The sequence below is a fragment of the Talpa europaea genome, assembly GCF_964194135.1.
Source record: "Talpa europaea genome assembly, chromosome: 6".
Lineage (NCBI taxonomy): Eukaryota > Metazoa > Chordata > Mammalia > Eulipotyphla > Talpidae > Talpa > Talpa europaea.
The window spans coordinates 86,276,709-86,301,321 of NC_140072.1; the positions used below are offsets into that span (position 1 = coordinate 86,276,709).

The following is a 24,613-nucleotide window of genomic DNA, read 5'->3' on the forward strand; positions in this document are numbered from 1 at the left end:
ATCTGCTGATGAATCCTGCATCTCATTCAGTTTGCTCTGGGAGCAGCCTTAGCCATCCTTAACTCACCCGACGCCTCCCATTTCCGCGGGTGCTCGGTTTAGTGCTGAGAAGGGATTTCGCCTCTTGCTAGTGTCAGGTCAAACACTGTGTCCATGTTAGAACTCATAGAAGGTAAGTTAATATGTGATCACTCTCCCCTGTGGAAAGTGTTTATTATGCACCCGCCAGAATCTGTGTGTCTCATTGCTAGTGCTACTTCATTGACTGTGGATGTAAAGCATGTAAAAATGTCATTTTACAGGAAAAATCTAGTGACCTTCTGGAGCTTTATAAAGTCATGTCTTTAAGTGTTTTATCAGTTCTTAGTGGTAATGTTACTCAGAGAAAAGAATTGCTTACTCGAGTTCTGTGGCTTTGATTCAGTTTAGTGATAATGTTGCATGAACGTCTAGAGAATGATAAGTTTCCAGTGATTTAAACCTTTGCAAAGCCACTTTACTTTTCAATAGAGTAAAGTCACACTGTGAGAAGTTCTTGAATATCTGTGCCAGTTACTTTTCCTGTTGAAGGCAATTCCTTCAGAGTTGTTAGGGAGGTTGCAGGGCACAAGTGGATGCAGGAACTTCAGGAAGTGAGTTCTTAGCTATAAAACAGCAATCTCTTTTAATATCACTTGTGAGCTGTGCTAATATTTGCTCCTTCTGGGTGGTCCTGGGAAACTGAACTCAGGAATTAGAGATGAATCCCACTGAAAATGTCTTCCGACCTTAGCGACCTTCTTTAAATCTCTATTGGCACTATTGAAGGCATCATTAGTAATTTTTCAGGAAAGTTGTGAAAAGTACATTGAAAAAAAATTTTATGTGCTTGCTGCCATAGTAAACACAGGATTAGCAAACAAAACAGTAAATATCTGAAGAAGGCTACTCCATAAAGCTTTTTTCCAGAACTGTTAGGGGGCTGCCCTGTAACAGAACTACTGATAAAAAGATGTTTGGAATTTAGCAACTTCCCCTTTACAGCTGTTTATTTCTCTTAGAAGATGGTCTGTTATGAAAGTTCTTTGACATGTAATTTTTTTTTTCTGTGATTCTTTGTACTTCTAGTTAATGGAACCCCTGGTAGTCAGCTCTCTACTCCCCGTTCGGGCAAGTCGCCAAGCCCATCACCCACCAGCCCAGGAAGCCTGCGGAAACAGAGGGTAAGGAAATAAATGAGCTTCTCTTTAAGAGCTGCCTGACCTGGGGTTCAGAGTGGCACAGGTGCCTACAAATAGCCCTGTCCTAATAGTGCTGCTTGTCTCTAAGAAATCACCAGGCTAGGGCCGGAGATGACCAATAGCAGGTCATTTATTTCTGCTTATTATCATTTCTCTTATCTAGAACTCAGAGCTTTTAATTTCTCAGTAAATTTGTCCAAATCTTAACTGTGGAAAATAAATATCTGCTGCTTCACTTATAAATACCCCATTCTTTTGTTCTGAATGCACAGATGTTACTGGCATTAGTTCGTAAATGCCTTAGTTATAACTAGTTTCTTTAAATATGGCCATAGACCTTCAGGCTTTCCTAAAGAAGAAAAAGAAAAAGGACCCTCATCAGAGAGGTGATCCATGGTGGGCAGCTGCTCTATGGCATGAAATGATGGTCCAGAGTGACGTGGGCTTCACGGGATGGAGACGTGTGACATATTTTGTGAATGAGCCCACATTGAGCACCTTCTTTTTCATCACCGCTTGTATTTATTTTTTAACGTCTTGTATAATGATGGAGAAGTTTCTGAGCCTTGGACGCAAAGGTGATAAAGTTACCAGAAAGATGCTGAGGAGTGGGGGTGAGGATGGCTCTTCTTTCAGGACGGAAGAACTATGGTTCTTATCCCTTTAAATCAGTACTGTTGGTCTCTTCCAATTATACCCTGGCAAGAATAAAAGGAGTGGGAAGGGAAGGAGGGGGGAGGTGCAGTGGAGGAAAAGAAGAGCTTCCATTGTCCTGATTTCAGAAGTGAGGTTGGGAGAAACTGAGTTGCTCTCAGGAGAGTTTCTGATGGTACTCACTGGCCATTTTCATAAACAAAGGCTTCTGGGAGGATTCGGAACTCGAAGTCTGGATTTTTGAAGTTGGTTTCTTTTATTGTATGTTTTAAAATGAGACTTCTTAGTTGCATAAATTTAAATTGCATCCAAGGTGCAAGGTCCTCTTTTCAGACCTCCTTCCAAGGTTGTGTCTACAAGAGCCCATCTAAAAGTGGGTGTCAGGTTGTCGCTCAGTCCCCATTCCCTCTGTCTATCCCACCAGATATCAGCTTGTGTTGTCCTTCTCCTCGGAACCAACTGGCACCGTGTTCAACAGTTTGGGTCATTTGGTGAGGCCTAGGGTTTGGCTCAAGCTCCTCTGCTAAATGGCTGTGATATTTCAGATATTAACCCCTCTGGGCCTTAGTTGGAAAAACAACACAAAACAGAAAAGAGGCTCTTTCCACTTAGAAAACCCATAAATTCTATTCCAGTTCCATCTCAGCGTGTCCAGTATGACTTTCTTCTTTGCCGTGGTCTAATTTGGCATTTTAAAGTCCAGGAATCCTTACTGAGCTACTACAAGAAGAATTGGCCAATTATTTACTGTCCTGAAAGTCTATCTTTGAGTGTTGGGTGGCGTAGTGGGGTGATTTTTTTTTCTTGTAACTGCCATCCAGCAACAGCCCCCTCCATGGCAGAAGCCTTGAGAACTGATAGCACCGAAAGAGCCTTATTTCACAGAACATTCTCTCTTTTGAACTGTATACTTTAGAGAGTACACCTGGCATAGAGAGCCCTCTTCATCCTTTGAGCTAATTAAACTCAGATTCGGGATGCAGCTCTTGCTTAGTTATTGAGATTAAATTGGAGTGATTGAGAATCCCAACCGCAGATGAGCTTCTCTCCCTGCTTGCTTGTGGAGACCTTCACTTTGGGGCTGTAAAGTATTTTGGTGAACTGTCCCTTTGTTGGCAGGCAAGGCTAGAATTTGCTTTGTCTGCCCTCTGTATTTTCACCATGATTTTGTTCAACTGAGGCAGAAAATTTCCATCTAGTCACCAGTGGCTTATATACTTAACACTGGCACCTGGGAAATGATTATAAGGGATGTTTCTTCTTATAGTGCCTTCATTTTGTCATTTAAACTACCAGCACAAGCACCATACTTGAGTGGGAAAAACAATCCCTTTTGTTTTAGAGAGACAAAGGGTTTATCGTCATCTGAAAACATTTATTAAGCACATGTTGTGAGCAGAGTGCTGGATAATTCAGAGATGGTGTAGTCTCCAGGCTTTTGAATTTAGACCGTAAATGAACATCCTCCGTCCATGTACCATGTCAGTGCGTGAAGACATTCCCAGCTGCTTTCACTAGAGGAGCTTTCATCTTGGTGTGGAGGCAGCGGCATCAAATAACCCCTCCCAGTGAAAATGGGTCTAGAATATCCCTAAAAACTGATCCTGTTTCAAATTTGGTTAATGTTCCTCTCAAATATTTGGCTATGCCCTTATGCAGGAAATACTGAAATAAGTGAAAGATGGCAAGTGCTAAAAGAAGACACTTCAAAGAATAAATTAACTCTTTTTATTGCAAATTGGAAAACAGTAGCTACTTCTATTTTTCCTTCTGTGTTGCCTAGCAACATGGCCAGGAAAATGAGGGTGGCTGCCCCCACCCCAAGCCAAACACACACACACACACACACACACACACACACTTCCTACCTGGTTTTAAAGCACAAGAATGTAAGTTGATTTTTATTTAAAGAAATATTGAGACATTTGACCCACTTCTTAAATAAGAAAGCCTATTTTTTCTTTTTATTAATTTTGATGATTAATTCCCTTTCTTTTTTTTTCTTAAACTCGTATTTTTATGTTACCTCTTTTGACATCTTAGAATAGTCCTCGGCTGCATGCCAGATATTTTTCTTCATGAAAGTACTGGTGGTAATGTCCCAAGCAGCCTCCTTATTTTTCCTGAGCAGTGATATTTAAGTTGCTGTCTAGAAGCATTTTACTGGTCACGGAAGCAGCTTTTGGAGGCTCTGTACCATCTATGAACTTTTTTTGGTCCCATTTCTTAATACATCAGGAAGAAATGTGTTGTGGTGTGTAGGTTGAATGAAGCTCCCCATTATACTCCCACGTCGCTGACTTTTGTAGATTATCTGATCAGTCAGATGATGTGAGGAGTGGGTGGCACAAAATAGAAAAAGAAGCCAAGATTCTAGACACTGCAGATTCTGAGCTGGTTGCCTGGCTACCACAGAGAGATCTAGTAGCAGAAAGGGATGGGAGGGGAAAAGAGAGGAGGTGATGGGTGAGTGGTTGGGAACAGGGAAGAGCAGTGAAAGGGATGAAGGAGATCACATTGGCTTGCTCTCTGTCTTCCAAACGTAACACTTTGAAAAGGCAGTGTTTATTGGATTTATGCTGTGTGCAACAATTGAGTAGCTGCACCAAAATATGCTGAATGTCAGTTTAGGAGTCCTGGTAAATTATTTTGTGAGGTAAGCACATTCCTCTTCTACCCAGAATGGGCAGGAACTGTGCAAGGAAGCATTGCCCAGACACATAAGAGCAGTGCTGGCATTGACAGACCTCAGGGGCTATAAAACTCAACTGGACACATAGGCAAAGCTCACGAGCAGAGCAGGCAGCATTTCTTGCCAATGCAAAATAAGCACCATTATGTTTCCTTTTATCCAATGTCGTGGCTCTAAAAGGTCAATGACCACTGGTCAGTAAACCAAGGATTTCATTCAATGTTGCTCCACTCTTAAGGGAGCCATAGGGCACCCAAGAATGCCAAGTAAACAAATCTATACTGCCCTTCATCTTACAGGACCTGTATCACCCCCTCTCTTCGGATGATTTGGATTCAGTAGGAGACTCAGTGTAAAAGAGACAATGGAGCAATGTGTATGGTTTGTGATTGGGTGAAGGTTTCACATTTCCTAAGCAAAAGCCTAACAGCAAAACACACAAAAGAGCTTTGCATATCTTGAAATTATGAAAACCAAATTGTATAATGATAAATACACAAGTATTTTATATTCATAATGTTAATCTGCAAGAAATTAAACAAACAAAAAAAAAGTCTACATTGCTTTGGTTGGGGTAAATTTGAACTCAAACTGGCTCAGTTATTGAGAATTTTGTGAGACCCGACTTTTAATGAATTTCATGTATGGATCCAATAATGAGTACAAAAACATACTAATGATGTAGCATTACAGAGTTATATTTCTGTAGCTGGGTTTTTATTTCAATCATAAGCTGGTATGTAGTTATCCTTATGTAAGTATATAAGGCCATATCTTAGGAGGACTTAGGCATCAGGAAGTTTCCTTATTTATGTTGTCAAGTAAATCTTATTTTTTAAACTATCTTTTGTTGGAGACAGCATAAATATACCTTAAACTACATACCATCATGAAGTACTTGTTCAGTGGCATTGCTATAGATTATTTCGTTCCTTCTTATAACCATATATGTCATATTTCAAATGTGTAAAGGCTGAATCTATGAAATTCTTTTTACACATAGGTTCAAATAAAACATGTCTGGACTTGTTCCAAAACATAAATTTGAACAGCAAAATCTCTCAAATGGTGTTATACAAATCAGAACCAAAATATCTAAATCTCCATTCTGATAAATCTTGGATCTTTCTCGTATTTTGGAAATTTTCATATGCAAAACTCCTTTTGTGTAAAACCAAGTACGTCTATGACTATAACCCACTGTTAAACCTTAATCTACTAATTCTGCACTAGTAGTCCTTTATTTAAATATATATATAGTCAGCTTTGCTTAAACATAAAGTAATTATTTTAAAATCTGAATGTTAAAATTAATTTAATGTGTATGGTCTGTTGTATTCAAGCCATAGCCAAGTAATCATTTACTTTTACTCGTTCAAATACTAACAATTTAAGACTCATGAAGCATGGTATTGGTATTCTATAGGTTTGACACATCTCGGTAGGTGATAAATTAAAAATGTATGATGCCATTTGGAGGCTTTTACTTGAGTTTTTTTCCTTCAAATTTTACTTGAAAACTGAATTGAAAAACAAAATGTTTGATTTAAGATGGAAAGAAACTGCGTTGTAATATGCCGTTTAAATGCTATCAATTTATCTGCTTGATAAATTGTTCAACTATCAAATTTTACCATCTGGTTTATAGTTACATATGTTACCATCTCACTTTCTAAGTGAATAAAATATTCCAACCAAAAGAAGTAAAAAAAAAAAAAAAAAAAAAAAAAAACCCCAGAAACAGTCCAGGCAACCTAACAGCATTTGAAAACATAGCCTTATAATAATTAGTGCCTCATTATCCTGTCTGTTGGGGAGAAAGACACTTCTCTGGCAATTTATTCAGGAACCACAAACTGAACCATTCCATCTTGAAAGAACAGTTCATAATAATACCTGTTCCAGACTTCAGGTTTTAAAACTGTTTCTAATAGAAATGAACAGAGACTCCTGCTGAGATCAAAAGGCTGCTTTGTTTTAACTGAAACAGTAAACATCTGTGAAGTTGCCTATGCTGGTGTCTGTTCTAGTTATGTCTTTGTAAAATGCATTACTTAATACAGTTGAGTCCATAAAGGATTAGTATGTATTTGACTGAACTGTCAAAAATGCAAAGAAAGCAGTGGAACAGTTAACTTGAATCTGGTGGGGTAGATGGTCCATAACAAAAATAAATTCCAACAATTTTAACTTCCCTGCACTGTCAATCTTATAGACAACTACTGCTTAGAGAGGTCCAATAAATGCTATTTGTTCTGAATAAGTGGCAGATATTGCCAATTGATATGAAGCCCATGGCTTTGTTTAGACACGGCAAAAAGAAACTGGACTTGTACTAATTGCCGATAGATATCATAGCCAGCTTTCCATTCAAGCAGTTCCAAGGGAAATGCTATTCCACAGCATTTAATCTTTTGAACATATGACTTTTATTAAAGGACTGTTCAGGGGCAATATATATCATTTACTTTTGAAACTAAAGTCCCTAAGAGATTGAAATAGCACACCATTTATAGACTTTGAGATCTCTTTCTATGCAGAGGGTAATTCCATTATGCTACAGCAGAAATTTTAAAAATGCTTAACAACAAACCAGCAGTTTTCAGTTCATTGGTGGAATCAAATCAGTGATTTATAGGCACTTAAGATTTACTTACTTACAGAATTCTTTTTCAAAATTAGACAATGAATTTTAAAATTGTTCTATTGAGCAGAAGAGAACTCCAGAAAAAGCCATGCATTTTTGTCCTTATGGTAAACCTTAAATCGCTATGAAGACATTTTGCTCTGGTTAAAATGTTTATATTTTTTCACTTGCAGTCGCGTTTTCTTCTTTGTTATCATAAAAAAGATATTGTACATATTTCTCTGCTTTCAGCATTTTAGAAATGCAAAAGCTAATAATATCAAGCGTAAGGTTCAGTGTGAACTCAAAAGACTGATTCTGAAAGCCACGTGGTATGTTCTTTGTCTTGCTTAATCAATTGAGTGGGAAAAAAATTCTACAATGTTTCTACACTGTCACAGACTTTAAAGAAGTTCTACCCATCTGTACACATCCCTGTGTTCATATATTGGCTCATCTAAATATAAAACAATCAAATAACATTGCCTAAAAACATTCTGAACTAGCATTTATGTACTCCATGTACACAAAAGTGTGTTCCCAGCCTTAACCAGAAGGGGCATTTTGGTTATGTCCACTGCACATTTATATGTGACTGTGCTGTCTTTTTTTTATATTATTATTAAAAGACAGTGGAGTCTAAAAACCACATTTCTTAATAAAAATGGATGAAAACATAACACAATATTCCCAAAAAATAATTCCGTATTTTTAAACTATTGGACTACTAAATTTTTCACATGTGGCCATATATCTATACAGATGTGTGGGTGCTTATGTAAATTTGTAGGGCTAAGTGTGTATGTGGATGTGTTATAGAAGTATTTGTGTATGTGTATAGAACAGAAATAGTAAAGTATAATATTTGTGACACAACCTTATAAGTTACTGGCTTTTATGGACTTCATGTCACAAATTGCTGCAATGTTGGGTCATAGGTAAGTTCAAAAGTAGTTTGCTAAACAACTATGCAAAATGATTCCAAATATTCAGATGTACTGATTTTTTTTAAAAAAAATTAGAATCAGGTTGTAAAACATTTGATATTCAGACAAATCCAACATTGCATTAACAATTAAATATAAGCACACATTAATGTTTATATATCTGATATCCAGTTAGTGAAATGACTGAATACAATTATCAGTTTTCTCTAGTGTGTGTTTATTGAAGACACATAATGATTGTCAATCAGTATCCACTAAAAAGGAGGTACTCATTTGTAGGGTTTTGAGTAGTTGAATATTATGTTGAAACATAAATAGAACAGAATCTAAACTATATTTGACCTGAAGTTTAGTAACAAAGCCAGATAACCTGTAAGGCAATTTTATATGTTGTTTGCAAAACACTATTTTAAACTGCTGGCATATTTTACTAGTTATAAATTTCTGTTATAAGTGTGTGTGTGTAAATATATACAGGTATGTAAGTATGTATGTATGTATGCACACACACTGACCGATGCTATTTGAATGAATTTACTATATAAGCATACATTTGCTATTTATGCATATTTGCATTAGCTTTGCTAGCATTTCTAATTGTGCATGTTAGTGACAACTGTATTTGATTGAGATATTCCACAACACTACAGTGTGAATTCAGTATACCAATGCCTGATGCAGTCTATTATACTGTCAACTGAAAAATACTTGTAATTTTGTGCCTGTAACTCATATGGAAAAGATAGGAAATCTGAGGCCCTACCTATAATTTTTAAGGTGCATGATATATTGTGTCTTAAAAATGTGGTTCATTTTAGTAAAAATGATGATAAATTCCAAGATAGTATAAATGATGCATGTGATACATGGGTGTTTGTATTATATATGGCCACAAAATGTTTTTAAAGCCAGGGTAGTAGGTATCTGAAAAGTTAGTGGAAAAGCTATGAAAGTTAATTTTCTTCTGAAGATTTTGTTTTCAAGATTATATTCATCAACAATGCAAGGAATTGAACTTATTTGTTCTAAATTTTTACCTTTCAATATACTATGAACGTTAATTTGGATACAATTTTATAAAATGATTGACATACTTTCTGCTTACAGTTTGAGTTACTTGGATATGTAGTCTTCTGTTTAAAACAGTAGTTAGTGTTAAAATGTTTTAAACAGCTATAGGTTTAAATTCCACCAGTCAAAGCCATCAGCAAAGTTTTATAGAGCTAAATTCTGAAATGTTTCATTGAACTAATTTTTAAAGTCCCATTCCTTTGTGCTGCAGTTTCATTGTAAAATGTTGTACCTTGTGTTTCACTGGACCCTGCTATTCCTCTCAAAGTTAACTTTGTGACATCGCCTTAGGTTACATATATAATAAACAGGAAAAATCTGCTATGTTGTTCGGTGAATTCTTTCAGAATCCTTGATAAGTAGACATTGAAATTGAAATGATTGTGTAGGGTAAGAGTTATTTTCATACTTATGACACTCGTGATATAATTAGCATCAGCAAGTGATACTTGAGATATTGCAGAATAGAACTACATGACATCATCTGAAGTATAAAATACTGACCAAGAACAAAATAAGAGTACTATCTGATGAAGAATTCTATTTCACTCAGTTACATTAAAATCATTAATGTACTTTCAGAGCTACCTTAAGGGCAAATTTTTCAACAAATTGGCAACTAGTTGGAAAAAAATCAAATTACCATGCATTTTTAAAAAAAACATTTTAGCTGTCTCTCAGACTTGAAGTCATTTTTCCTAAGGTCATCTAACTTACAGGGGGGAAAAGGAAATGTGTATATGTGTATGCGTGTGTGTATGCATTTATTTCCAAAGCACTGATAAACTGTAAAGTATATAATAAAATTCATAAAATAATGATAATAAAATACTTGATTCTCCAGCTTTAATTTAGAATCCATAACCTATTTGTTCATAATATGGTGTAAGGGAGAGAAAAAGTTCTATTGATGTAGGTAGAATGTATTTTAATATTAAGTTTATTATAGAAAATAAAAATTCCGGTTTTATTTTTTTTATTTTTTTTTTTAGAGGCATGTTTTTAATTTATTTATTTATTTGTTTGTTTTTGTTTTATACATGCACTGGGTACAGTCAGAAGCACGGGAGGGTGAGAGAATTCACCAGAGCCAGAGCAGGGAGCAGAGCAGGCAGAAGGACCGAAGTACACTGCTGAGGGGAGCAGCGGGCGGCAGGAGAGGTCTGCGCGCCACGTGGGACCCTCCTCCGGTGGCTGGGGAGCAGCTGGGGATCGAACTGGCGCCGCAGAGGCCGCGGGCAGCTTCGCAACCCAGCGCTCAACCGCTGCGCCACCGGGGAGGCCCTAAAAATTCCGGTTTTAAATCTAACATTTCTGCTAGATTTATTTTAACATTAAAATTGCAGTTTGCTTTAGTCGATTCTCTTTAGTATTGCCTTGATAACCTAAATATAATCAATACTGTAAAGAACAGTGGTACAACTGGAGGGAATGTTTGCAAGTTTATAAAATTCCAAACTGTGTTTATATTTTCCAATATATATAGTAGAGCTTAAAATAAAAGGGAGCAAGTGCTTGGAAGAGTAAAGAGCTCCTTTCATAACAGGTTGGGAATCCTATTTAAGGAGTAAATCATAGAATTATTTTATTGAGAGAGGGGATACACTACATTGCTTCCTGACCCCCTTCCTAATTCTGATTTTTTGAAGAGTAACTTATAAAAGGAGGCAGCATGCCCTTCACCACCTCCAGTTCAGATTCTGAATTTATAGATCTTGGCCTGAGTATGGTCACTAAAAAGGAAAGATGAAAAGACTGTCTGATATAACAGAGTTGTAACTAAATGCATTTATTTTGTATTCTTGGCTCCTGTGACTTTCCTAACATAGATTTAATGACAGTATTCCCACTTTCATTTTCTCTTTCTCTAAGATAAACCAGTTTCCTAAATAGCAGTTCTCCAGTTTTTTTAAAACTTTGACCAAATGTTTATAACATTTTGCAATTTTCAATAGTCATTTTGTTATCCACATGATTATCCATCCCATAAACTTTATTTTGGCTAAACTTACTATAAAGAATACAGACAAGGGGAATTTGGAAAAGGGGATCGATCCCTTTGTACCTTGTTTCAAATAATGGAGCTCTCTTATAATTGAAGCTTGATGTCATCAATTTATGTTCTACATTCACTTGGATTTCAAGCTCACTGCATCAGGATTATGATTTAATTTTATTGCACAGGGTCATTCTTTAGAAATTCTGTGTCAAGTCAAGTCCACCAAGACAACTGTGTGCTTTTGTTATGTATCCATTGGTTGTTTCCTTTATAAAATTGGTCAAGTTGATTTCTAATTTTTTAAAATCATTTTCCAAATTATTGTTAACAAAGTAATAATCATATGCCTAAGTAAAATATGGATTAGAAATAATACAATTATTTAGCCAAAGCTCAAGTTACGGTAAGATTTTTCTACCTTGATCAGATCAACTGGGTCAATTGGTATTTTTGAAAACTTTATATGGAGTGGACCCCGGTTGATTGACACCATTAATACAAATAGCAGGAGTAACTCATACCATTTATATTTAAAATGAACTGTTTTTCCTACAGTCATCAGATACATCTTGGTAAAATGTGGTTAGAGCTGTTATGTCAGATTTCTCACTTACTTCAAAAAAGTGTGATATGTTCTCCATCTGTTATATGATCCCAAGTTAAATAGCTACACTTAGGATGTGTTCTTACTTAGGGCAGTGCTTTTATGAAGGTGTGCCATAAAAGCATCCAGGTGCCAGCAACCTGCCCACATGGTTCCCATTAGATCTGCTTGGAGGTGATGACATTTCAAATGTCACAATATCTCTAGAGCAGCTAATTGCATTAAATTCTAAAATAACTGCATGTTTTTTTATTGTATATCCAGATGTCTTAGAATTAGCAAACTTACTAAAGAAAACAGACTATAAAATGTTTTATCTGCTCAAAAAAACATAATAGATAAACCCATGTATAATAAGCATGCAAAAATATAAGTGAACTTCTTAGCTTCTTTTGGTCATAAATAAAGTTTGGTTTAATCTCATTAGGTTAATTTTAAAGAAAAAGAACTTGCACCTTTTCCTTTTACTATTTTCAAGATCAGTCAGATTTAAGGATGATAATTGAAGTGTTTTGGCACTATGTATATTTAGGATTAGTAGCAAACTTATACAAAGAGCCAATCTTATTCTAAATGACTTCAAATGGGAGAGAGAGCAGAAATGTTGGGTGACAAAATCAGAATTCCAAATAACCAGCTGGAAGGATGTGAATGTAATAAAAATGACATTTAACATGAGTAACTGTGAAGTCTTAGACTTGATCCAAAACACCAGCATCCCAAATGCAAAACAGGGTGACCAACCCAACTATGAGCTCAAGGAATGACTAAATGTTATGACTCTATCAATAAGTCATTATGATCTCAAATGCATTCATTTTCTATTCACAAGGAAGAAAACTATCTTTTCTGCTCTGGGCTGCTCGGTGTGCACCTACAGTATTACCTTCAGTTTGTTGCTTTGTTTTAATTTTTATTGAGGTTCCATTGTTTTATAACATTGTATAAATTTTGCATTCAGTTTTGAGCACCAGCAATCACAAGAGAGAGTGACAACTGACTGTGTCACTCCACCAGGAGCATCAAAAGGTGATGAAGATTTTGCATGATTAACAACCAAAGAAACTGGGAATATTCAAGTTGAAAAAACACAGAAGGGACCAAGTAGCTCTTAACACATGCAACAGGTCCATCATTAAAGCCATTTTGTTCAAGTAGTAACATTGATTGAGGAGGAAAATATACTGGCAATGTTGTACAAATGGGTGGACTGTGTTCATTATTTAAGAACCTGGTATTGTTATATGTCATTCTGTTTAAAGTTGCAGTTTCCAAGAACATATGCATTAAGTCAGGGCGTACTGTATCTGAAGCACTATCTTAGGAAAAATGGGTTAGATCTCTACTGATGACACCAGAGGTGAGATCTGGGATGAAAAAATGGGAAATGAAGAGAGACATCTTTTCAACCTAATTTAAGAAAGAACTTTCTTTGCCTCATATTACAATTAAGGGAATACCTTGGAAGTAGAGTGTTCAGTACTGCAATATTTCATTTGACTACATAGTTGGTATTTTTGTAGCTGAAATTTGATCTCTAGATAGAAGTAGGAAGGAGTAGACAATATTTAAGGTCCATTCCAGTCCTTTAAATTGTTTGAATCCACAAATGGTCATTGTTTTGGAAAATGTATTATGTTAGCTGTCTTTGGGGAGAACAAAAGATAACACCATTAGAAATCAATTTTTTTACTCCATTTAAGCATAATAGGTAAAAAATGGGAACTTTCAAATTTTAGACTACCCTATGTATAATTTTTTTAAAGATTTGTTTATTTATGCATACAAGAACTGGGGTACAGGCCAGAGATGTGGGGGGTGAGAGGATTCACCAGAGACAGAGCGGGGAACATAACAGGCAGACTGATCAAAGTACACTGCCGAGGGGAGCAGTGGGTGAGACAGGAGAGGTCTGCCTCGCCACGTGGGTAGCTCCCTGGCTGGCCGGGGATCGAACACATGCTGCAGAGGGCTGCAGATTGCTTCATAGTGCAGTGCTTAACTAACCCTTGTGCCACCAGGGAGGCCTTGTATAATTGTTTTTTAATTAAAATTGTCTGTTACTCTCAAACAACATGAAATTTAAAATGATAGTACATTCTTAACAAATCTAAAATTGAAAATAAGCAATTTTGAATATTAGCAAATTTGTGTTAAAACCTTTTTTTTCCCCAGAGACTAAAAACCTTGAGGGCTTTTTGTTCATAAGGCAGAGAAAACACAGCTGGCATTGTGGCAAGCATTCAGGGCATCAGACATTTGGTGGCACTGTTGAAAATGTAATTCATTAGTTGATAAGGCAGTTTAGTGAATAATACCCAATAAGTTTATAGAACACAACAGCTTTAAAGATGTTTTCATATACTTTGGGTCAGAGTTCTGGATTGGTTATTTGATGTTCTTATTAAAAGAACAAGTTTTTGGAATGAGTGCATAAATTGTGGACATCTTTGTGAGAAAACACGCCACTAGTCTATTAATTCGGGGCCTTGATGAAAGAATGTCTTTGTATTCTAAAATTTTAAACACCATATGACAAGACAACACCTGCCACCCCAAACCACAATGTGTCTACATTATTAAACACCATTTGTGATGCTGCTGGAAGAAATTCAAGCATCAGAAAGCTCAGAAGAGAAGATGTGCATTTTAGAAATTGACCTACTGCTTTTCTGCCGGAACACCACTATGTCTACAGGAGAAGTGGTGACATGGGAATAAAAGATCCCACTGTTCTGAAAAACACACACCTTCCTCTCAAAGGTGGTAATGTTAATGTTTATTTTCTCCAGACATCAACATCATAAATCTGCCTTGTCTCAGCCTCGTCTTCCAATATTATAAATACAAGGTTTTCACAAACAGACATCCGTAAAAGTCAGCAGAGCGTGACTTAGAAGCTCATACATTTACAGTGCCTTCAGCAGAGTCAGTGATGACTACATAGTGTTATACCGAGAAAAACTCTGTTTCTGGGTCACCATATGATCTGCATCCCTCTTCCTAGCCTGTCATAGGTAAATGTGTGCTACTGGTCACAAAGTGAGGCTGCATGAGAGAGAATGGAAAAAGAGCTTGTCAGCAGCCTGATTGATGGGGGATTCTTACAATACCGGAAAATAAAGGGCACACCACACAAACTATGTGGCATTCAGAGGTAGAGTAATCGCAAAAAAGCTTCTATAATGCCCTATAAAGAAACAAATGCATCTGTCATGAATTTAATATTTATTCCAATTGTGTCAACCATCAGCTTCAATGAACTTGTCCAATGGAACATGCTCATCTTAGCAGCACCCAGGAAAAAGTTCTATGGAAATTGAATCGTGTGACCTTGCAGTGATTTAAATAGCATTTCCCCACCTCTATTATCTACTTGGTAAAATCTAAAACCTTTGAATTTCCTGTGTGAGATATTGTTGAACATCAATTATTATATAAAGTTTCTCCCTCTTTGTGTACACTTAAGGCTGGATGGAATCGGGAGGGGAGGTTGAAGGGAGAGACAGGTAAGCGGAAGAAAATAGGCCAACACTGCTTCTTGCTACCTCTTCATTACTAATTCAGCTACAGATGCTTTTTCCCTTCTCTCTGCTCCACAGACAGCCGGCACCATGCGCCAGTGCCACCCCCTCACCGCCTCCTGCTCCCATCAGGCCAACCAAGTGGATAAACCCAGGGAAACAGAAGGAAGATCTTTTAGGACAAGCTGTGTTCACTATTTAGAAATAGCATTGAAATGTGAAAATTGTTTCTCAAGGAATAGATGCAGAGATGGAAATGTTCATTGTTAAAAGTACTGCCCCATAGCTGATCCTAGTATTAAATATTTGATATTGCATTCTCCTCTGAGCTTTCTACTTTCTACCCTGTTTGTTTTCACAGGTCTTGGGTCAAAATACACTAAAAATACAAGGTAATCAGCAGGTTTAGGCTTTTATTCCCATTTTTGCCTAGACTTCTTGTGTATCATTTAAGATATCAATAACCTAATGAGTGCTTGTGTCTTTACCTCAAGGTGGAATTAACAAACCCATTCTTTTGCCTTCAAGGATGTGGTAATGCTGAATTTTTTTAAGGATATTCCATAAAAACAGACTGAAGAGAAACTTTTTCTATTATAAGAATAGAAAAGGTATTGGAGATCAGAATGGCGCCATATTTGAGGCCCGTTTGCAGATAGACTGGAAGCGTGAGGTGAGATGCCTAAAATCTGCCAAGCCTAAACAGCAAGATAAAAGGTGCTAATTTTGAGAAAAATGAGTAGAAAGTCATGGAACTTCCAAATTTACAATGATTAAACTTTCACAATTAACACCATCTATTGGTTAATGGGGTAGGAGGAAGAGGTGACCCTAATTGAATAGTCTAAGAACCATCCTATGCAAGTGTTACAGCCAAATCTTTCCTGGTGGTGGGTGCAGCTATCTCCTGAGATTCTGGGCTGGAGGTAGCACCTGGAGACACAGGCACTATGACCAAGTGTTTTTATTCTCTGTTTCTGTTCCCTTTCAGAGCTCTCAACATGGAGGCTCCTCTACTTCACTTGCGTCCACCAAAGTCTGCAGTTCAATGGACGAGAACGATGGACCTGGAGAAGGTGGTAAGCACGTATGGAATGTGGTGCTGTGGAGAAGGCTCAGCTTGTAGAGGGGACAGAGGATAGGTTGGCTAAATTTACTCCAGGAACCTGTAACTTCTGAAGCAGGATGAATGGAGGAGTTCATAAGGGTCAATGGCAAAAGGATAGGATCAATAAGGCTCCCACAGGGGATCAGTATCTATTTTATTTGAACACAAAGTGGAGGTTAACCTGATTTGGAGACACTTCACATCCTCTGAGGGGGTAAAGAGCCTAAGAAGGCAAGATGTTGCCCACTGTGAAAATACAAAGGGGGTAATTGCTATCCCAAATTCTTTTTACTTTTAACATATTAAAGACAATTTAATCTGTTGACTGACAGTTATAGCCCTGCTGATGTACTCTAAGTGAACTCAACATGTGAAAATATGACCTTTATACAAAGAATTAATTGATGGTAATTTCAAAAATATTCTTTGTACCTTAAGCTAATGCATTTTAGAATTGATTCCTTTGTGATATGGTTAGATGACCTAGATCTCAGAATTGATGTTTTTCATGGTCTCACTGGATGGTTTTGGATAAACCTCTTCAACACTGTAAAATGGAGATTGTAATACATGTTTATTTCCTCCCTATGGATTGTTATCAGGCTCAAATCAATTATGGGGAAGTATTCAGAAAAGTATAAAACTGATATGTTCAAGATATTGTGAAAGAATTATCTCCCTTATTTGTTACAAATGAAATGATTTAATTTTCCCAAAGTACCTGGAGGTGGAGGAAGCATTTTTTATTTTATTCAGTGAGATATATGATTCATACAGAATTACTTCCTGAGTACCATCCATTATCAGATATTTTTGTATTTCTGAAAATATCAAGTTCAGCCATCTTAAGAGTCTCTTGTTGCAATGTGTTGTATTTACCTAATAAATGAAATGAAATGATCTTTGCTGAGCTTTTGGCTAAGCCTTCTTAGCTAAAAGCCTAAAAGATGTATTTTATCAATAGTCAGGGGAAAAAATTCCCAAGCCCTGTGGTCCAGATGAGTTCTTCAGTAAATGTTCTCACTGGAAAGAAGGATGAAAGTACCTCCTTCCATTTCCCATGCCAAGAGTCAGACTTTCTCCCCAACAGCCAAGGATGGACACTCTTGTAATCCAGGTGATAAAGAACCTTAAGACCCTGTCACCTGAGACACATCTTATAAATGTGGGAGCTTTGCTATAGAGGTGAAACTTCTCCAACCATCTTTTCTAATTCACATGAAGTAGGCAGAAATCCTCAAGCTAAGTCCTTCAGAGGTAAAGTGTGACTTTGGGGGTCAGATGGTGGTACTTCTGGGGACTAATTTGCTCCAACTTTCACTTCATTCTGTAAACTGCTATGATAGCTTCTAATGGACTAAGAGTAAAATGTCACCTATGAAGAGGTAGAGGAAGAGGCTGTGCAAATGCCAAGAGGAAAAAAAGTAGCAGCAGCAAATGTCCTACATTTGTACAATGCTTTCTAGAAATTCCATCCACCCCTAGAATCCAGAATCAGAATAAGGGTGCTAGAGCAGTTGTCTGAAGACTGTGAATTTCCATTTGTTGATCTTGAATAATACAGACTACACAAGAAAACAAAAATCACCAAGAAAGCCCATTGGCCACCTAAGATTTTGATTTTACTTTGAGAAGAAATATTTAGTCTCAGTTTGTGATTAAAGGTCAGAATAAGAGCACATTAAGAACGCGTACTAGACTTCCATCACATTTTGAATTCAGGTTGCCTGAGGGAGAGCTAGGATTTATAACTTTAAAGCATGTAAATTTTAGAGCCGGGCTGTAAAAGGTTTTTTTACATCCCTAAGATGTTAAAGGTTATCCAGTATATTTATGTGACCTAAGTTTGGCTTATTTAGTTTTATGGCCTTAGATATTTAAATCATTATTAAGCATTTGTAAAATATTTCAAAATGCATTTTAAAGGGGAAAATGTGTTGTGTTAGTGGCACTAACATAATTGAAACTACAAAACTGTTCTGTTCACAGACATAATAGATACTGCAATTTTAACTCAACATCTGCTACGCAGGTTGCTGGTGAGAACATTTGTTGAAAATCTGCTCATTGATACTGGGAAGGGGTGGCAATCAGGGCTTAGTTCATAAGGAATTTTACGGAGATCTCCATTTCAGGATGTAGTAAAGCTAAGAGTCTAAACAGCAGGCACTTTTCATGCTTGTACAATGTAGAGCAGCTCAAAGTCCCTCACAAAATGCATTTTCCTCCCTAGCCATCCCTAGCCTAGGAATGTCATTTGTCTGTATACAGTATGGTGATATTCAGTCAATGCTATTGATCAAATTGGCATGAAATTAAGAACAAAACTTCCTCCTCAGACTTCCTCCCCCTACCCCCAACCCTGCCCTCGCAGCCAAAAGCATAAGATGCTCTTCCATAGGTGGGAGTGAACCCCATCCGTTTTACGTTTCCTTTTAGTTTATCATTTGTCTTAGTAAAGACTGTTGAGTATACAGTGTCAGCGGGGGACTTTGCCTCACTCTACAGAAAATGACATATTGATTCTGAATCAGTTCCAGTCTATTAGATGATACTTCTAAATGTCTCCTTTGTGCAACATCTGTGTTCCCTTTTCTACCAATAAAAACATACTAATGATTCTTACAGAAGTGTCGGAGGAAGGCTTCCAGATTCCAGCCACAATAACAGAAAGATATAAAGTCGGAAGGACAATAGGAGATGGAAATTTCGCTGTTGTCAAGGAATGTGTAGAAAGGTGAGAAGATGTCATTTGCATTGGACTTTAAAGGAAACATTTGGCATTATGTTTTCCAAGGTTGTGTCTTTATTTGCAGTCTCTGGCACATATGGAATAGGTTAATGTCTCAACTCCAGATGGAAAAAAAATGTAAAAGAAAGAAAACCTCATCTAACAACAGATTTGAAAAATGTAGTGATTCCTGGGGACAATCTATAAATTAAGGACTTTGATTTTTCTTTTTAATGTACTCAGCGAAACTTTGCCAGATCTTTCGGATAAGTCCTTTTATTTTGTATGAAAAAAAGAAAAAAGAATCTTTTTCTACACTTTGGGGGGATGTTTGCAGAGGTCAGGATGTTCTCATACAAAGTATATACTGCTAACTTGTACTATCATAAAATTAGATATAATAACCTTGAAGAGCTTTAAAATGCAGAAGTACTGATTCCAACAAAAGTGATATTTAATATATTAAGATGCTTCAAAATGAGTGATCCAAATGCTCTTGCAGAGCCAAAGGAAGATTTTAGAGTAGAAGATTTATGCCCAGGATTCTTGGGACCTAGCCAAGGATAGTGACTGTGACTAGGTGAAGAGGTGACAACTGATGGAATGATAGTCCAGACTAAAGTGTCCTCAAACCATAAATCTGGTGTTAGATTTGCAATTTGTTTCTTGAGCCCTTGTATCCTTTACAGAGACCTGGTCAACCAGCAGCCTCTTCTTGGAACTGGTAGGCAGAGTCAGGGAGGACTCGCTTCATTCCTCAAAGGAGTGTTTTCACCTGCTTCCTGGGACCCAACCCGGAATGTCATGAGTCCCAGCTACTCTTCTCTGTCCCCAGTGGGACTTGTGCCCTGCTACGTCCTTCATGCCGTAGGAGAGTAATCTTTCTAGTCGACACTGCCAATGAGAGAGGGTACCTTAGTTTCGAATCTTTAACTTGCAAGATCCAGAGTTTGTTCTTTTCCAAGGACTTTGATTTAAAAACACAGACTTTTGTGTCATTTGAGAGCTGGAGGTCTACCCAAGGCCTCAGATACCACGTGGGGTCTTAGCAATTGTCTACTGATTTGTTCCCTATATGTGTGTCACCACTCTTTGGAAGACTGGTGACATTATGCTACTGCCCTGCAGTTGAGCCCAAACTCTGCTCCTCGCCAACATCCCACCTGGCTGAGGCTTCCCTACAGCAACCTGCCATAGCAGCCTTTGGTGCGGAAAAGGCATGAAAAATTTGAAAAATCCTCCATTTGATATTGCTGGCCACTTTTTCCCCTCTCTTTCCCTCATTGCCCCAGAACCAGCACAGAGCTTAGTCATTTGTTGTGTTTCTGCCAAATATACAGAACTTGCCATTACTTTCCTGGACCTCATTCCTCCCCACATAGGAACAATTGTTGTTTACTGAGTATAAACTATATACAAGGCCTATAAGTTATGCTATTTCACTTTACTCTCATAACAATCTGATAATTTCGGTATATCTCCATTTTAGACAAAAAAAAAAAAAAAAAAGCCTCAAGGTCCCTTAGCGACTGAGTATTAAGCAAGACATAGAGCCATGTTCAGCTCCAGAATCCACAGTTTTGATCTCTTTGCTCCACAGCTTCCAACAGGGAGCCTCCCAGAAAAATGTGACTTAAAAGAGTCAAAGTCACATATACTATATTTGTCCCCATACGAATAAAACAGACATTAAATCAGGAAAGCCATTCCTCATGTCATAGATGCAAGAACGTGTTTATGTCATTTTATATTTTATTTTATATTTTATTTTACTGATTGTAAATTCAACTCTTAAAATTTATTTCCACTGTAGCAGAAAATCCCATTTTCAGCAGATTGCCATGCCCTTCCACTGTGGGGTATCTGGGTTTTTGCCAGCGCTCATCATCTGTTGAGTCTGACGTGGGGGCCGTGTGCTGCTTCTCGCTAGTACATGGATTGCTGCGGCTTCTCAGCCCAACTGTACTGTGCTCCCACAATAGAAATTTCTCATTTCTCCCTCCAAAATTAATCTATTTATTTCTAGTTTGGACTGTGTTCATTTTGCATGAGTTCACATCTTGGGTCTCATTGTATAAACCTTCAGAGTCTAAACACCAGATTGCTCCAAAAAGCCTTAGTATTCTATTCCCGCTGAACAAGGACATATGGCGTGTGCCCTCTCTCCCCAGAGGTATCACAAAACATTCTTTTAATATTTTCCAGAGGTCCAAGAAAATAAAAGCGAGCTAAGAATGTTATGAATGGCACACACTGCTGGCGGGTATTATCTGCCATGTTTTGAAAAATGAATATGTATGAACAAGAGCAAGTTTGTCCCTCTCTGTTAATAACATGCTGTCACAGGGAAGATTTTCCTACAACAACACATACAATAGTAAGGTTACACAGGCTTTTCCCCCATGGTCGTGTGCCAGTACATCCTGTGGCAGTGGCTGCCAGGCCCATTTAGATTTCTCCCTGTCCCATAGTAGTAATTTGTCCAGTGGCCCCTAAGAGCCCCTAGGACATGAAGTTGTGAACTGAGCTGTGCTCTGCTTTCAAGATGTTTTGAGGAGGCCCCAAAGTTAACTCAAAGAGCTGAGAAGCGTTAGCGAGAGGTGGAGGCTTTCGAGGAGGTGCCCCGTGTCTCCAGCTCTCCTGGCTCTTGTGTGCTAATTACGTCCACGCCAAGGGTGTGCGTGATGGGGTCCGGAGCAGCGATGGTGTCCCAGGTGGCTCTAGACTCTCTTCCTCACCTGCACTGCTTGCATTTTTTTTTAGTAATGTAGGCTTCAGAACTGTATGAAAATTTTAGCTGCTGCTGATTCCCTCCCTCCCTCCATCTATAAACCTGAAGGAACTGCTCAGCAAAACCACTGACTTAAGCAATAAGCAGAGGCAGACTCAGACCCACCTGAGCCAGCTGAGACTCCAGTGTCACCAAAATGGGTTTCACCCACCAATCTTCTAGAATTTCGAGGACAGGGTTCCTATAGCTTGAAGGCATTTCCTTATAAAGTGAGATTTGGAGGATGAGTTGGGGTGAAGAAGCTCAAATCTCTCAGAAAGTTGATGGTGTTCTTTGTTTCTTTCCTGAGGTTGCTGGGGTGCCTTAGAGTCCTTGAGCCATGTTCACTTTCAAAATAAAACTCTATTAAGAGATGTTGGATAGAACACTCTGGAATGCCTCAGTCCCCTCCCCTGCTCTGCTCTGAGTAGTCTACCCACTTATGCAAGAGACTGAGATTGGAATTTATTATGACAACTTGGTAAACAAAGGGTGGTGTTTGCTAACCCCTCCTTCTTGGGGGATGAGGTCTTCCTATGTGTGGTCTAACTGCCACCATCCTTGGGAGTTTCTACAGCTCCCTCAACAAGTCTGGAGCCCCTGTTAGTACAGACCTGAGCTGAGGCTCCAGAAAGATAAGATGTAGTTCCTCTCCACAAGAACTTGACTTTGAACCATAAACAAATGATTGCCGTTAGCACTCAGTAGCAGCAACAGTAGAGGAGTCATTGGGGGGCTGTGTTTCCTTTTCCATGTCATCTTACATAAAACCTTGAAAATAGCAAAAAATAATAAAAATCATGTGAGTCCTGGCATGCCAATATTGCCAACGCACCCCCCGCCCCGCCGCCTTTTTATAAGCATTCTGCTGCCCTCCTATTGAGGGAGGAAGTGGGGAGAAGACTGGTCTGGGATTAAGAATCACTAAGTTTGAGACAGCTTCCTCTAAGCTATATTTAGCACAAATTTTAATAGCTAGATTTAGTTCCAAGTTCAGTAAAATTTGGAAATTCCTCTCAGAGGACCACCAAAGCCTTGTTTCCAGTAAGCTGTTATAGAGCCACTGCACCCCAGACTTGCTGGTATTTTCCCCTCAACTTAAGGCACAGGACATAAACTGATTGTTCAATGTCCCATGGCCAGCACATCCGCTTGCTCCCTGGAGTTCTGCTTCTTGTCTGGCTGGCTAAAAAGAGGGTTCTGCCTTACTGGGTCTCACCCTAGACCTTTCCTTTGAGTTCTTTAATGATAGGGAGTCGCAAATGGCAAACATGGAGATTCACAAAATTAAGAACCCCCCTACTTTTCTCACCACACCATCATGTCCATCCATTAATTTGTGGAGGTGTCAGGTGGAACCGTCAGCTTCGACATGGTTCTCTGGCTCAGCCTGGGATTGCTGGTTTTCTTTATGTAGCCAATCGAATAGTCTTTAGCCCCCCCCCACCTCCCCCACCTCTCCTCCAGCCCCCTTTGAACAAAACTTTCAAACCAGGTAAGAACATGTTCATGTGTTCTAATCTCATTTGCTTTTTTATAATTTTGTAATGATTTATGAAAAACAGAACCCAGAAACACTTTAGCTTTTAGTTTTCCTCATACTTAAAATTTTTAAATTTGCAAACAAAGCCTTCAGAAGCCTCTTAAGAAGTGGCTACTTAAAGGGACACTTGAGCTTTTTGTGATGTGAGGAATCCACTTGTGTGTGAGTTATTTCACTTTCTCATTTTTCTGTTTGCTTGCACATTTAAAATTATAAATGGTTTATATTTCACTTTCCCTCTTACTGATGTGCTTTTTCTCCACCCTGATCCCAGAGGCTTGCTGACTGTCTGGTGAGTGTGTGAGGACATTGAGTACCCAAGTCTTGCATTTAGCCCAAAGCCAACTCATACTCTGCTCCATCCTGGCCTCACTGCCTGGCCATGGGCCAGAAGAGTCAACAAAGGGCAAGTGGCAGGGACACCCTATGGACCCTTGGTCCATTGTGTCACAAGGTTGAAGTAACTTGGGCTCTTCTGGATGTCCCACTTTCTGTAGGAGAGCCACCCTGAGGCAGCGAGAGGGCTTTACCATATCCCATGTGAACCACAAAGCCCTCTTGTGGAGAAGATATGTTTCAAAGTGATACATGCATCAGGGTTTTGTTCACCAAGAGAGAGGCATAACAATTTGCCTTTTTTTGGGGGGGGGGTGTTTTTGCCAGCTAGCACCATGCAGGGTGTAGGAAGTGTAGTAGAGAAGCATTTTTTCAGAAGCAAATGACACGAATGCTAAATGACTAAAACGCCCTTGAGACACATTGTTAATATCTGGTTTCTTTATTTGCTTACAGAAATCGTTCTCTTGATCTCATCATGTAACTAGGAAATCCCTCTTTGATTCTCCATACTGTAGATTTTAAAAACGCTATTTGAAAATTTTGTTTTCATTCTCATTGTATTCATTTGGATCCATAAAATTGTCTTCTACCTGTAGGTAAAAGGGTAGTCTGTTCGGATTTCCCACCAGAAATGATATGGCAATGCTTATGAATAGGGTTTGATTATTAAGTATGCGTTGTGTTCTTTGACAATAGACCTGTTGTGTTTTGCCCTATGATGTCTTAAGAAACATTAATACAAGTTAGGAAGTTATTTAAAGGTACTAACATGACTAAAACCTCCT

The 24,613-nt window shown here is 38.1% G+C and overlaps 1 protein-coding gene across 10 annotated transcripts in view; it reads left to right on the forward strand.

Annotated features, from left to right (window-relative positions):
* DCLK1 (doublecortin like kinase 1) overlaps nucleotides 1–24,613 on the forward strand; it is a gene marked incomplete at both ends in the record, with an annotated part of 315,030 nt that overhangs the window by 238,884 nt on the left and 51,533 nt on the right. For 4 of the 10 annotated variants that reach the window (XM_084235619.1, XM_084235620.1, XM_084235621.1 and 1 more), the window contains 3 exons: nucleotides 1,108–1,202; nucleotides 16,329–16,413; nucleotides 19,074–19,182. In XM_084235619.1, coding sequence (XP_084091745.1) covers nucleotides 1,108–1,202; nucleotides 16,329–16,413; nucleotides 19,074–19,182 — 289 coding nt within the window. Of the gene's footprint in view, nucleotides 1–153; nucleotides 173–1,107; nucleotides 1,203–4,865; nucleotides 4,923–16,328; nucleotides 16,417–19,073; nucleotides 19,183–24,613 lie in introns of those variants that run through there. The other 6 variants (XM_084235622.1, XM_084235623.1, XM_084235624.1 and 3 more) reach the window with 5 other exon arrangements.